General features: G+C 55.9%; 1 protein-coding gene across 2 annotated transcripts; it reads right to left on the reverse strand.

Annotated features, from left to right (window-relative positions):
* Nucleotides 1-11,489: 11,489 nt before the first annotated feature.
* Nucleotides 11,490-15,232, reverse strand: HSPB8 (heat shock protein family B (small) member 8). 2 transcript variants are annotated; one of them, XM_064393083.1, is made up of 4 exons: nt 15,043-15,232; nt 14,183-14,852; nt 13,056-13,119; nt 11,490-12,251 (listed from the first exon to the last, which is right to left on the reverse strand). In XM_064393083.1, the coding sequence occupies exons 2-4, from the start codon at nt 14,559-14,561 to the stop codon at nt 12,098-12,100; spliced, it is 597 nt and encodes a 198-aa protein (XP_064249153.1). In that variant the 5' UTR covers nt 14,562-14,852; nt 15,043-15,232; the 3' UTR covers nt 11,490-12,097. The 2 variants fall into 2 exon arrangements, with proteins under 2 accessions (XP_064249153.1, XP_064249152.1); XM_064393082.1 differs by having other exon boundaries at nt 14,946-15,232.

Below are 15,232 nucleotides of genomic sequence, written 5' to 3' on the forward strand. Positions count from 1 at the left end.
CCTAGAGATCATCTGTACAAGCTGCAGCACATCCCTGTACTGCTCTGGGGTCAAGCACCACCTCCCCCTGAGACTGGCCCAGCCCGGGCTGGCAGAGGGGGGAAGCAGGGAAGAAGCAGGGCCAGGAATTGGCAAGAGAAAGCAGCTGGGCAAAGTGGGCACTGCTGGGAGTCCAGGGATCCCTCTGTGCCATCCTGGCATCTGCTGGGATGGGGGCATTTATCCGAGCCACTGAGCAGCAGCTCCTGGCAGGCACAGAGCTGCTCAGAACTTCCCCCAGAGCAGCGCCGAGCCTGCTCAGCCCCGGGCTCGGCTCGGGGGGAGAAATGAAACACAGAGGGAAATAATGAAGAGCTCTTCCATTAACACCATTCCTGCCAGGCCCAGGGAGGCTGGGGTTTTGTCAGATCGTGTTGTCACCATGACTTTGCTGTTTCCGAACCTTGAAGAGATTCTTCCCAAAAGAGCAACCGCCCCCTCACCCGCTTCCCTTTCAATCCCCAGCTATTTTTATTTCCCTCCTTGAGATAAAGCTGCATGTGTGGGGGAGGTATTTACACACACATGAGAAAGTATTGATGCACATAAAAATAACCTGATGATTTGAGAAAGACATTTCACTTCCACAGAGATCTCTGTTCCCCGTTCCATTATAAACAGAACGCGCTGCAGTTATTGAGGCTTGTGGGAGGTTCAGCATTGCTCTCAGTGTGTTTGCAGAGAACATTCTCTCTGCTCATGCACAGGGTCTGCAGCTGGGAGAAACAGGCACTGGGTATGTGCTCAAGAGGAAAAAAAAGTGAGATTTTTATGTTCTTAAGAAGTTTATGGCTCGCTGTGAAGCAGATACAGCAGAGATGAATTCCTACAGAAACCCTCCCATATCCTCATTGCATTCATGATACTTTTCCAGATGTGTAAGTGCCTGTCTGCACAACGCTTTCATCTTTGAAATACCTTTTTTAAGGGAACAAGGGAGGAGAAAGGTAAGCACCCAGTGCCTCCAGCTACAAGCTGGTGCTGCCTGCTCGGGGAGCTCAGCTGTGCCCAGCTGTGGGGGGATGCAGCATCTGCCCATCCCACGGGGTGTGCAGGAGGAACAGCAGTGTGTGAGCCCTGGGCTGCTCACCCCATGGGATGCATTTAGCACCCACTGATCCCCAATTTGGGATCCACTGGGCGAGGCCACCCTCTGAGCAGCACATGGATTGAGCAGGGAGCGAGCTCGCACAGCGAGGCAGGCAGGCCCAGCCTGGCTCAGGGCAGCATCTCTGCCAAAACAAGTCACTGCTGAGCCCTGGGGCCATGCTCTCGGTGTCCCTACAAGCCACAGCACGCCAGGACGTGGCTGCATCGGGGCTGCAGCAGCCAGGGAGCAGAGCTGAGCAGTCCAGAACATCCCTGTGCTCGGGCTGGCTGCTGCCAGCCTTGGTGTGGCTCTCTTTGGAGCAGGCTGCCACACGCAGCATTCTTGGAGACCAGAGACAGCCTCGTTGCATTAACAGCACTCCATCCCATGGTATTACTATTATTATCTGGGCTTGTGGGTATAATAGATAACACAGCAGCCCCCCCTGTCCAAAATAACCTGGCGTTGGGAGCGATTTGGAGCGAAGATTGGGATGTTTGCTGAGCATCCCACGCTGTGCTAAAGGAGGCAGCGCTGTGTCTGCCCTGCCTCAGCTGCGGGAGGCAGAGAGAGCCGGCTCTGTCCCAATCGCTCCGGAATTGCAGGAGAGATAGCAGCGAAAGGCAGAGTTCCGGCAGAGCCTGCCCGGCCAAGGCTGTTTAAAAATACCCACTCCCAGCCCCGTGGGTTCTGCGGCTCTGCTGGGAGTCGGGAAGCCCACGCTGGTGATGAGCAGGTGCTCCTTGCAGGCTCAACCCTTTAAAAAAGCTGCTGGGATCTTGCCCGGGGTCTCTTCTCCCAAAATCTAAGCCAGATCCCAGCTGGGAAGCGCTCTAAAAAACCACAGCCACGTGCCCTGGCAGTGACCTCCGTTTGGTGTGAAGCACAGAGCTCACACCGATGGTGAGAACCACCCTGCCTGCTGACCCACCCATCTGCTGCCATGAATCCCACAACGCTGCGAAGAATTTTAAAAGGAATATGTAAAAATAGCTTGCTGGAGGCAAAACTGCCCCAGGGGGACCGGCCCGGATGGGACTGGAAGCATCAGCTCCTGACCCTGCTGGGGATGCGGGTGCTGCCCATCACCACAGCACGAGCAGGGATGGGCAGGGGAAAGGCTTCCAGCCTGTCATCCGCAGCACCCTCCCGGCAGGAGCACAGCCAGGGCTGGAATATTCGCTGCTGCTGCTCACGGTGTCCCCCGAGCCCGTCCCCGGGAAGCGGGACCCGCCCGGGGGGACAAACCTGCCCGCACACGTTTCCCGGGCCCTGACTCACCCGCCTAAGTAAACAGCCAGGTAAACAGGCTCGTTTTACTTTCAAAACAAAAACAGGGAGCCGCAAAGCCCAGTTCCTCCTCCCTGAGTGAGGACGGTGTGTAATCCTTGGCATTTGTCCTCCGGCTGCTTCCGCGAGGTGCCAGCGCTTTCAAGGCTGGCAGCCGCTAGAGACGAAGTGACACATTTAGCTCAGGAGTGAAAATGCTGCTCGCCTGGGAATGCCGAGGAGCAGGGAAACAAAAAAGCACCTGCGAGGGGAATGCCTGCTGCTGGGGAGGCTCTGAAACCTCAAACCTCACCTGGAGGAGGCACAGAGCCTGTCCCTAAGGCACAGCAGCTCTGGGCATGGCTGGAATTAGGGGGATTTACAGCAAAATGCTCCATTCGTGCATTTGAGGGTCTCTGCATCCTGCAGGAGATGGCTTTCCAAGGAGAAATAGAGCTCCAGACAAGGCATTGCACTCCCCCTGCAACCCCCGAGGCTGAGCCCTGACAGCCCAGGTTTGCCTACAGCTCCTTTGTTTGGGCAGCCCCTCCAGAAATTCCTGTCCCAAAAGGCAGCCCCGCCAAATTCCTGTCCCACCTTCCCAGGGAGAGGGTGTGGAGGAGCCCTGACCTGACCCTGCTGGGTTTGGGATCTCTGGGTGTTAAGTGCCCTCAGATGAAGCCATTTCCCAAGCCATGTGCTGTAAGGATCTCGCTGTTTGATGGCTCCTCTTATGTCATTTCAGTAGCAGGTGGTGGAAGTGGGGGGAGGAAAAAAACCTATAAAATGTTTAACATCCCTTTAGCTTCGATTTATCTGAAGAGAATTCAAACAGCACAATTTCCTCCCGCCATCTGGGTTCCACTTTAAAAGATGTTTTCTCATATCATTGCAATTTCAGGAAATCTTGTTGTACATCTATGGAAATGCAAGATGCTTCCCCTAAATTGTGCATCAGCGTGAAGCTTTTTAAACCTCAACAGCAGCTATGATATATTTTGACAGCTCCCAGACAGCTCCTGAGAGAATTTCCCTGTTCCAACACAACCTGTGCAGGGGGGCCCAGCTTTGGGAGCTGCAGTCCTCCAAGGCAAAGCTCTCTGCTTGGTTTTGTACCAATTTCTGCTTGGTTTTGTCTTGTTTTGCTTCAGCACTGGGAAGAAGTTTCCCTTGCAGATCTTGCCTGAACACTTGGAGCTGCAGGCGGTTGCACACGTGTTCATCATGTGTGTTTCCCACTCATGCACCCCAAAATAGCTTAGAAACACACTGCTCCAAAACCTCAGAGACGTCTCAAAGGTCCTGATAAACATCCTGCAAGTGGGGAGTCTGGAGGAGGAGAAAGGTCCCAGTGATGTCCCTGCTGCTCTCAGCCTTTCACACCACAAACAACTGCAGGGAGAGCTGCTCTGAGCAGACAGCCCCAAAAATCCAGCTCCACAGGACAGGGAAAGCATTTTCTTCAGCACTCCACTTCCAGGGGAGACTCCCAGCCCTCAGCCAGGTGAGAAAGGCACCGCAGGTCCCAGCTCTCAGCCTTGGTTTCACTGAGCTCCCTGAGCCTCAGCCCTACCAGCCACCTGTGAAAGCATCCAAACTCAAACGCTGATTCACAGCCAGAGAAGTGCCCCAAGAATGGGTTAACTCAGCTTAGCACAGGCCAGGGGTGCTTGGTGTCAGTCACCTTGGAGTTTAATAATGCCACAAACCCAGCAGAGCGCCTCTGGAGCTCTGTCCCTGCAGGGGATGAGCTGTGCCTGGCACAGCTGGGACAGGGGGTGACTGCCCACTCCTCCTTCATGGGGAGCCACGGGGCTCAGAGCTGGGTGAAACCAGGACAGGGGGGTCCAAGGAGCCCCCACCATGGAGCCACCACAGCACTGCTCACCCCAACACATCCCCAGGATGGAGGAGTCACTCCCTCCCACGGGGACACACTGGGAAGGGACACACAAGCATTTGAGAACGGCAGAAATTTTGGTCTATAGGCAGGGGGTTTGCTTATTTTTGAAGATATTAGTGATTTTTCCCACATGGTTCCTGCATGGCAAAGAAGGGTCCCATAAAAAAAGCTGGAGCTGATGCTGAGCCAAACCCCTGCCACAGACCAGCAAAGTTTTTGTCATCAAAAACCCCCAGATTTTGGAGGGGTCTGGTAGCTCACCTAGGGCATGGACTAAACTTGGGTTTGGTAAACCCAGGATCAGGTCTAAACCTGGCAAATCAAACATGGATGGATATAAACCATGATCCTCTCTCATCTTAGAGCAAGAATCCCTGTCTTGAGCAATTTCTGCCATGCACAGTTCAGGGAAATCAGGGACATTTCCAATGGAGAAACGGGTTGTCCCTGTGGGACAAAAAGCCCACATCACATCACATGAGCCTCAGTTTCCCCAACGACACCTTGAAACCAGGATGCATCTTTCAGGTTTGCCCCAATGCCATCAGAAATCAGCTCTGGGGACTCAGGGGGATGCTGGTTCTGTGGTGCTCTTCCCAAATCTGGCTCCAGCAGGATGGAGCCCCTTGCAGCTTGCTGGGAGGAGTTGGAATGCTGAGCACGCCTTGCCGACGTTCACCCTGATTTTCAGAAATTGCATTAAATCAGTATTGCTGCAAATTGCCCTCTTTTTTTGGCTCCAGCTTGATGTAAAAAGGAAAACAAATGGAGTTTTAAAATGCAGCTAATCAAGGAGTTAAAGAGAGGTTAATCCTAATGGATTAATCAACTCGCAGGAGGATGGGAAGGAGGCTGGGGTGAGAAGGAGCAGAGAAGCAGCCAAGCCTGGTTCCTCCTCCCAGGGGTGATGGAAAGGTTCAGGGGGAGTGTGGAGACAGTGGTGATATTCCTTCTTGCACCTGGCTGGTCCAGCATGGGGAGAATAATGTGTCATGGATTTAGGGATATCTTCCCTGGGAAAACAGAGCCCTTGATGCATCTGTCACCATCCCCTGAGGAGGAAGGTGAAGAGTGTTTGACATCACCACCCTCAGCTACAGAAACCAAGAGGTGACAAAACCCAGGACGTGGGGAGGCCCTGACTGGTGTTAACCCCCCTGCAGAACTCTGGATGGGATTGGGAAAGGGGTTTTGAACAGAGCAGAGCCATCCCAAGGCTTTCAAGCACTGCCTGCACCCACCAGGGCTGCCCTGAGCCCCCTGCAGGGTCCAGCCCGTGCCTCCTGCCCCCAAATCCAAACATCCTCCTGCCCAAACCATCAGCATTTCCCTCCCAGCACAGCCAGGCATCCTGCACGGGACAAAGCCTCTTTCTTGGCAGCTAATTGGGCTTAGGCATGAGAAGGGCTCGAGCATCATTAGTGGCAGTGAAAGCAAGGAGGTTTAAAGAAGGTTATTAATGATATACACGCTGTATACAGCAGCATAATCGCCCCCAAAAATATTAGATCCATTAAGTATCATTATCAAGGCCTGGAGCTAATCATTTAAGCTTAATGAAACCAATACATTTCTCCAGCACTGGCAGCAGTGCTGATCCCTCAGAGGGAGTGGCAGGCAGGGAAAGGCTGGAGCAGTGCTGTCCCTGCAGCTTCACCAGTGCCCTGCTGGTCTGGGCTCTGTTCCCCAGAGCTGAGCCCCCTTCCAGGTGCTCTCAGCAGCAATTCACTCTCATCAGCATCAGCCTTTTGCTTTGGCAGCTGGAAGACCTTCTGCTCAATGGGCACAGAATGGTTTGGATGGGAAAGGCCTTCTGATTCCATGGGCAGGAACTCCTTCCACCAGGCTGCTGAGAGCCCCATCCAGCCCGACCCTGGCAGGGCACTCATCCCACACCTCCCTCCTCTCCTTGTTTTGAGCAGTTTTCTCTTTGGAGACCGGAGGAGAAATGATTTGGAGCCAAGGCGGCTGCGATGATCTCACTGCTCATTATGCAGAGAAGTCATTTTGCTGTGGCTGTGGTGATGAAGTGATATGAGAGGAGCAAAACCCCACAGCCACTCTGTGCATTGCAAATTGAACAGAAATAAAACCCAAAGTGAGCAAACCCAACACCCTGAGCTCTGTGAGCACTGGGGGTGCTGTGCTAGCCCCAAACCCACAGCAATTAGGGACAGGCAGCTCAGGCTGGGACACAATTCAAAATGCCATCAGTTCTACTTTCCTCTTTGTCCGTGTGTGTTTTCCACCCTGGTCCCAAGCAGCTGGATCATTACTGCAGCAGGACTCAGCATCATTTTGAAGGGGAGCTGGGGATTAGCACCATCCTTATTAAAACCACTCACTCACACCTCATTTTACCTTCCCACTGGAGATGATTTAGCTTGATTTATTCTAATTAGTTGTAATTTATTGTTTTAATGAGCTCTTCTGCAGGCTTTTTGTGCTTCATAACCACCCTCCTTGGCTGCTACAATGCATTTCAAGGAGGTCTTTTAATAGGGAAAGGTTTCCAAGGCTGCCTTGGATAGGGAGGTTTTTGTTGGAGTATGAAAAAATCAGAATTAAGCTGAAATTTTCCTCTCCTCCATGATGGGTTTGCTGGGGAGCATCTGGCTGGGAGCAGGAGGCTGCCCTTCAGCACTTCACCCAAACAGCAAGAGTCTCATTAATTATCAGCAGCATTTGCAACTGGGTTTAAAGACTGACAAAAGAAAACAAACAGGAGAAAACTCTCCTTTATCTGGCTGCAGCTCTGGAGCAGGGAATTTGGGCCTGGAAGGTGCTGCTGCCCAGAGGCAGCTGCAATTCCATGGGTTGGTCAGGGGTGCTCAACACCAGGGTCACCCCCACTGCCCACCCAGGAGGGTCTGTGCTGCTGGGGGGGTCAGGACACGATGCCATCATCAGCATTGCTTTACCCACAGAGATCTCTCCTCCCTCCCCTCTGCTGGGATGGGTGAAGCTGCAGGAACTTCTTGATCTGCTGCCAGGGGTGGCTGGGCCACTTCATGGCTTTCCAGCCTTTAGTTTGGAAGGAAGAGAAAGGCCATCTGGTCAGGTGGGCTATTTCTGTGACATCGAGTTCTTCCTTTAGAATAAAAAAGTAACTTTTTGCTTCTCTGTCCCCACAGACGTCACGTGGCCAAGTTCCCTTTGGAGACATCCAAAATAAAGCAGATGAGATTTGCTTTGCAAGTAGAGAGAAAAACTTCATGAAAGCAAAACCTCTAAAGGAGGAGAAACTCCCAAAGAGAAACATGAAAACCCCCAAATGGCTTCAGCTCCAGCAGAGAAACACCTGGGTGGTTGCAGGATATTTTCTCAGGGAAAAGGGACTGGCTTGAACTGAAGCAGCTGAGATCTGTGTGAGAAATAGTGAGAAACCCTTGGGGAGCCAGGGATGCTCTGGAGGGCTCTGGGAAGGAAAAACTCCTGGAAGTGTCACAGCAAATCCCCCGTGCAAACCCAGCTGGAGCCACTGCAGGAACAGGAACAGGAGCAGCTGCCCAGAGAGAGCCTGGAGAGCTGCACGTGTGCTGGGGGCCAGGGAGCCCTGCAGCCCCAGGGAGTGAGGAGGAGCGTGCTGGAGGAAGTCAGGCTGGGCTCCTGCACGTGCAGAGGCTCCCAGAGGGGCTGGGAAGCACAAACAACCCCATGAAACAACAAAGGGGTCTCTGTGGTACCCCAGGACCCCACAGCATGATCCAGCAGTGAGAGACATCAAGGGCATCCCTGCAGGGTGTCCCAGTCCTGGGCACAGGAGTCAGTGGTGGTGGTGCTCCCCAGAGCAGGGATGGACACAGCTCTGGGAGCTGCTGTGCTGGCACTGGCCACAGCTCTGCCCAGCCACCTCCTGCTCCTGCCACACAGGGAAAACCAGAGGAACCCTGCTCTTCTAGGAGAAGAGACCGGGTCTCTGGAGGTGCCTGCTGGATCTGGACAGCTCTGGAGCTTCTTGTGGGTTATTTACCCAGCTCCACATTCTGCCAACCAAAATAAATCAATTCAGCTTTTGCTTCCATTTTAGGAAAATAAATCCTCTGGGACAGGCTGGGAGCTGGTGCTCTGCTGGGAGCCACGTGCTCCCATGCCAGCCTGGTGGGGTGTAAGCAGGACTCGGAGCCCCTTGGGCCCACTGCCCCATGTCCCTGCCTTGCAGGGGCAGGAGGTGCTCCACAGCTTCCTCGGCAGCTTGGGACAGACAGCAGGACACAGGCAGGAGGTTACTGAGCCTCCTGCCACCGAGCTGCCTGCAGAGCTCTCCCACGGCTTGGGTGACCTTATCCTTATCTCCTCACGTCCTTCAGCCCCTCGCAGCAGCCAGCTGGAGCAGCAGGTCCTCCAAGGCCAGTTTCCCATGATGTAGCCCCTTATCTCAGGGTGCTGAGCCCTCCCCACCAGCCCATTCCAGCTCTGTGTTGGCAGCACTGGGAATCACCCACTTGTGCTGTGGGAGGATCACCAAAAATTTAACCCAAAGAGGCTGTATGGACACACATTTCCCTCCAGCTGCCCGGGAGAGCTTTGCTGGGACTCCTCAGAGGGAACCTTGCAAGCTCGTGGTCCTGAGATGCATCAGGAACTGCTGGATTTCCTCCTCAGCCCCAACCCCAGAATTCCTCTCCTGGAACAGGCACTCTCCTTTCTCCTGCCCCACCAGTGCCAGATACAAATTGCCCAGCATTCAACTACTTAATCCCACCAGCTCTTTCAGATATGGTTGTGTATTTGATCAGAAATGGCTTCTTAGAAAGAAAAAAAGATGAAAATTTTCCAAGCACCTGCTCCTGTCTCCTCCCCATCCAGGATGCAGCTCCAAGAGCAGCATGTGAAAGGCCAGATTAGGATGGTTCCTCTGTCTCCTTCAGCAGTGAAAATCATTTGGTCTTGGATGATGTGGATATTGGTGAGTCTAAAGCTGCTCCAGGAGAAAGAAGGGAGCACTGTGCTCCTGGAATGACGGGGACAAGGCTGGCAGAGAGGTGCTGCTGTGGCTGGGCTGCCCCGTGCAGTGGGAATTGCTGATCATCACAACCCTGCCCATTCTCCCGTGAGTGAGAGAGGTCCCAAAATGCAGAGCCAGGATCTCAGCCCCTCCCGGGCTCCCTCAGGCAGCCCAGGGTCAGACCCACAGGATGCCTCCCCTGGCCCTCAGTCAGAGCCTGTCCCTTAGAGCTGGCCCAAGCCATGAGCCAGGATGTGCTGGACACTCCTGGTGGGTGGAACTGCTCCAAACCCACAGTGGTGTCACTGCAGAGGCCTCCACTGCTCTGTGCTGTGGGCTGGAGGCTCCAAACCAACATCTCACACACGAGGGAGGGTGAGCAAACTGCTCCCAGCCCCCAGCAGCCCCAGGTCTGCTCCCCCTGGAGCCCAGAAACGCACAGATCCCATTCCCTCTCCTCTCCATGGGGGAGAGGCTGGTGCAGAAGTGCCCCAGTGTTTCCAAACCGATTTTTGCAATTGCAGAAACACCACTAGGGATTAGTTGTTTAAAACCTCCTTTGCAGGGATAATCAGATCATACTTGAAAAGAGCCTCCGGATCTCCAGTTACAATTATTTCATTAGGATGTGATACTCCAGACCATCCAAGAGCCTGGGAAGCTGCTGTCTGCACAGGCCCGAGCACGCTGCCCATGGAAGAGGTCCTTAGAGCTAATTGCCAATGCCAACCCCAGCCATTAGGAAATTATTGCTAATGCAGCTGACAACAGCTTTTATAAGACTCTATTAAGGAATTCATCAGAAAGCAGAACCAAATAAAGCAAAAAGCTATTAAAGAAAAACAAAACTCACCCCCAAACTGCAGGATCAGCAGGAACAAGAGCAGGAGCTGTTGTGTGAGTGCAGCAGCCCCAAAGCTGAGCCTGGAGCTCCCTTTGTCCCAGCACTGGTGTTGCATCAGCCTGGGGCTCTCCCCAAACACCCCGGGATGGCAGAGTGGCTCAGCAGTGGCTCATTCCCCCCTGGCAGCTCCCTGTGGAGTCACAGCTGGTCCCCTGCACCTGCAGCCCTGCTCAGGGAACCATCCTGTGCCACACAGGGGGCAGGGCCAGGATATGGGTGCAGGGACTCCAGCCAGGGTGCTGGGCCTGACCGTGTGCCCTGGTACCCCTGGGGTCCCTCTACGAAAGGGAAAAAAAATTGAGGTTGGGCCTGGGGATATTTTTTTAAAAGTCTGATAAAAATAACTCTCTGAAGGGGTGAGGAAGAGGAAGGACAATTTGTGCTGGAGAGGTGTCACCCACAGGGCCTGACGGCTCCAAGTGGCACAAGGACACAGGGCTGGAGCTGTGACTCATGACTTTTTGGCGTTCCATGCCGGTGTGGGTATCACATTTCGGGATTATATTTTATTCATAAAAATTGCTGTGCTCACAGCCGTGCCTGGCAGAGCCACAGAGGCTGAGCTTGGGGCTGGCTGTGCTCTGCACCATCGGGGGTCCCAGCCCTGGAAGTGAAATATAACCTGCACAAGAGGGTGAGAGTGCCCAGGTTCCCCTCCAGCACTGGAACGTGGGTGCCTTCGTGGCGCGCGGTGCTGGGCCAGGGTTGGCAGCACGTGGTGGGTGTTGTTGGTAACCACTTCCCAAATGAGCCAGAGCGAACACGTGAGGCTGTATTTTTAACTCTGAGGTCCTGGCGACATGGAAAACTGGGTGCCTGGCCCAGGTGCTGCACAGATTGATGGAAAATTTCCTGCCTCCCATCGGCAGCTCGGCTTTGCTAAGCCCAGGCGCTGCAGTGAGTTAGCAAATGGGCTTTGCCCTTAGGAGTGGTTTTAAGGCTGTGCCCAGAACAAACCATTTGCCATTCCACTGGGAAGTGCTTCCCTGGGGAGCTGCCATGGTGAGATGGAAATGGGGATGGGGCAAACCCAACTTTCCCAACTCACAGCTTGGTTTAGCATCCCCAAGCAGGAAGAACATTTTCAACCCCTGGAGGGGCTAGGACAGGATGAGCCCATGGTCCTTTCCAGGCCTGATGCCTCCCCAGCACAGTGCTAGCTGGGACTTGCAATTCCCCCATCAGTGCAGGCATCCCACACGTCTCTCTTGTCCTTGCCTTCAGGGGGATGGCCTGTGCCAAGCTGGGAGGTGGCACATGGTAACATTGCCCTCATCCCCACCACCCTCCCACGCCCTACGCCCACCCCAGCGGCTCAGCCGAGACAAGCAGAGGCTAAGAACATCAACTGGGTTTTATTCCTCAGGTCTGACAAGTAAAAGCACAAATTCTCTTTGGAAATAAGGAAAAAAAAACCAACACCAAAACCCCAAACCAACGTTCAAAGCACGCAGACCGTTTCTCAGGATGGAGGTCACTCCATCAAGCTCCGCCGCCGGACGCGTGTCCTTCGCAGAGATGTAGTTTAAAAAAAAAAAAAAAAGAAAACAACTCATGGAGGAGGAAAAGACACAGAGCTACAGGTTTCCATGTCAATTTTAAAGAAAAAAAAAACAGGCCCTTTTTTTGCTATCGTTATAAATATCCCATCCGAGCTACTCGGAACAAACAATGACCATAAGGAGGAGCATCCTTTCTGCTTGGCCCCGTGGGCACAAAATCTCTAGCGGCCCCTCAGGCCGCTGGAAGCCCTCAGGGGCGGTGGGCTGGCACCCGGTGCGTGCCCCGGCTCTCAGCTGGGGTGGCGGGTGCTGCCATCCCTGCGGGCCAGCGGCACCCGTCACCCTTGCCCGAGGCTGTCAGGACGCCGCGCCGCAGGGAGCGGGGAGCGGGGAAGGGGGCTCGGGGCGGGGGTGCCGGGGCGCGGAGGGCCGCGGTGGCTGCTCAGGTGCAGGTGGCCTCCTGGCTCTCGACGGGGATCTCGCTGCCGCCCTCGCCGAACTGCTGGTAGGGGGGGATCTGGGGCGCCTCGATGATCAGCAGCCCCTCCGGGGACAAGGAGGCGAACACCGTGATGGGATCCACCTCGTAGGGCAGCCTGCAGCGGGGCAGAGAGACGCGGTGGGTTAGGATGCTGCACCCCCGTGGATCCCGACCCAAAGTTATTACTGGAGCGCCAGGGGAATGCGCGGGGGTATTTGGAGCGGGCTGCTGGCCGGCCTGGCCCCGAGGGAGCTCTGTTTCATCTCCCGCAGATGTGTTTGACGGGATGTCAGCGCGGCGCGGCGCGGAGCGAGCCCCGCGTCAGCCGCCAGCCTTGCCCGTAAAAGGAGCCCGAGCGAGCGGCGCTCCCCCAGCCTCCCCGCGGGAGCTCGGCACGCACAGGGCTCCTTCGGGGTGGAAAAGCCAAGCTGAGCTGCTGCCAGCCGAGGAAACCCTTCCCATGCCCTGGGCTTTGATGCTTTTCCCTGTTAGCCGTGCGAGCCCCGCGGGTGGGATCTGCCCCCCACATCGGTCGGGGCTCGCCTCTGCGGTTGTTGTTGCCAAAGCGAGCCGCGGGTGAGTCAAGGCGATAGCGATCTCACTGACATCATGGAGATGCGGGGATAAGGCGGGATGTGCTCCGGGGCTGCGGGGGAGCCCGCCCGCCGTGCCCGCTGCTCCCCGGGGCCGCCTCCTCCCCGCAGCCCTCCTGTCCCTATCCCCAGACACAGCCCCGGGCGTGCAGGAATCTGACAGAGCGCCTCAAAAAACGCCTCGTCCTCCTTCCCTTCCCTTGGGAAATCACTCTGTGGCCCGGCCCGTGCTGCAGAAGGGCAGATTTTGGGGTGGAAACAGTCCCTGAGTGTGTGAGCAGGGGCGCGGGGACTGGCAGAGCTCGGCCGGGCCGACCGGTACCTACTGGATTTTCTTGGTGAAGTTCTTGGAGACGATCCCTCCTTCCACCTGCTGCTCCTCGTGTTTGCCTGCAAGGAAGGCCAACACCCCACATCAGCACCTTACCAGGAGATTATTTTTTCCCCAACAAACAACAACAACTAAACCCAACAGGAGAGTTTTCCGAGCAGCTGCTTCCCTGCCTCAGTGCAAACTCTTTCTCTGGGGAGGGCTCAGGAAACCTCTCCATATGGGGAAGGAGATGCTCGACACAGCACAGCCACATTTCCAGTGGAAAACTGGGGTCTCACAGGCTGCCAGGAGCTGGGGCTTAAGAAAATAAACAAATAATAAAGCCATTGTAGGTGGCAGCAGTAGGGTCCCCCAAGGAGGGACCTTGGCCTCACTCCCAAGGATGGGCTCTTTTCCACCCCTCTGTCAGCCTGGGGGGTCCCTGTACCTGGAGCATCAGGCAGAGGCTGCCTGGGCCCCCCTGACCTGTGGCTTTCCCCCTGTGCTGCAGAGAGCTCCAAACAAACACTCAGAGCTGTGCTGGGTGGCAGCCCCCAGCCCTCCCTGGTGATCCCAGCCCGGAGGACCCAGGGACAATGGGGAATGTCAGTGCCAGGCTGATGGGACACTGAGGGCATTCCTGGGCACCCCAAAAGTGCTGGATTCCCCACCCACTGTTCCCAGCATTAATTGACTTTTCACAGCTCAGTTTCTGGCCGACTCAGCCAGGCTGGGCAGGGGGCTGTGAGCAGCTGCTCCTTTCCTCCCAGCCTCTCCCTCGGCCCCTTTAAAGGGAATCTCCCTCCGTGCCCACCTCACCCTGGCTATAATTAACCGAGCAGAGCTGGGGCCCCTCTTGGCTGCTCGCTCAGGGTGCTGCCAGCCAGGGCAGAAAGCAGGGAGATTTACCCCAAAGGACACGTGTCCTTTCTCATTTTGGCAGCAAACCAGCATGGCCTGTGAGCCAGATCCCCCCGTGACACCCAGACTGCCTCTGGAGATGCCCCAAAGCCCTGCTGCAGCCCTCCCCTGCTCCCAAGCAGGGGGCTGCTGCCACCGCCTTGAAACAAAGGCGATTTTGGCATTTTGCATCAATTCCTCGAGCTGGCAGTGCCACCTCCCCGCTGCCGCGGCTCTCACCTGACACCTCGACGTAGCCATCCTTGGTTTTGACGGTCAGCTCCTCGGGTTTGAAGCTGTGCACGTTGACGCAGACCTTCCAGGGCTCGCGGGGGAAGGGCGCGGGGCTGCGGCTCTCGGGGTACCCCCCGAAGTGGGCGCCGTAGGCGGGGGCCATGGGGGGCGTGCGGCCCAGGCCGGCGCGCAGGGGGCCCGGCCAGGTGGTGGTGAGCCGGGGCCGAGCCCAGTCGGGCCAGTCCGCCGTCAGGTCCCCGGGGAAGGGCGACAAGCCGAAGTCATCGTCCAGCAGGCGCGAGGTCAGGCCGGGCTCCCGGAAAGGGTCGCGGAGGCTGCGCCTGCCGGGGTAGTGGCAGGAGAAGGGCATCTGGCTGTCGGCCATGGCTTGCTTCGCAGGGGTCTGAGCGTGTCCCCGGGGCTCGCACACCGAGCCTCAGCCTCTGTGTGGCTGCTCCTGGCTGCGAACTTCCCCCGGGAGCCTGTCCCGGAGGAGAAGCATCCACCCCGGGTGGGACGCGGGTGCGCGGGGCCGGTCCCTCCTTCCCGGCACCGGGTGAAGGACGGTGAGAAAATCAATGCAGGCTGAATCACCGGGAGCTGGAGGAGCGCAGGAAGGACGGAGGGAGCTCTCTGGCCGCGAGAAAACGCTTCCTGTCTGGCTGCGATCCCAGGACTGGGGAGAGGAAAATAAAACTTCTTGTCAGGAGAGAGAGAAAAAAAAATTAATAAACCCAAATATCCTGAGATTAAAAAGCTTTTCTCTCACTTCTCACTCTCCAGCACTTTATGTGCAACTTTCCCTGCTGCTCCTGGGTGAGAGCTCCAATAAATGCCTGAGCCTGGAGCCCAGAAACTTCTCTAACCTTCCAGCCGTTGGGCGAGTACTATTTATATGGATTTCGGAGGAGGGGGGTGTGTGTTTTGCAAGTCCTGCCCTGTCAGCCGAGTATTTTGGAGAGGATGAAACAGCCGCGGAGAATTTGGGCAGTGGCAGCTGACCTCTCCTGCTGGCCCGAGGATCCCGGCTGCCACGGAGCCCCGGCGCTCCGGCAG

The sequence above is a fragment of the Passer domesticus genome, chromosome 17 (genome assembly GCF_036417665.1).
Source record: "Passer domesticus isolate bPasDom1 chromosome 17, bPasDom1.hap1, whole genome shotgun sequence".
Taxonomy (NCBI): domain Eukaryota; kingdom Metazoa; phylum Chordata; class Aves; order Passeriformes; family Passeridae; genus Passer; species Passer domesticus.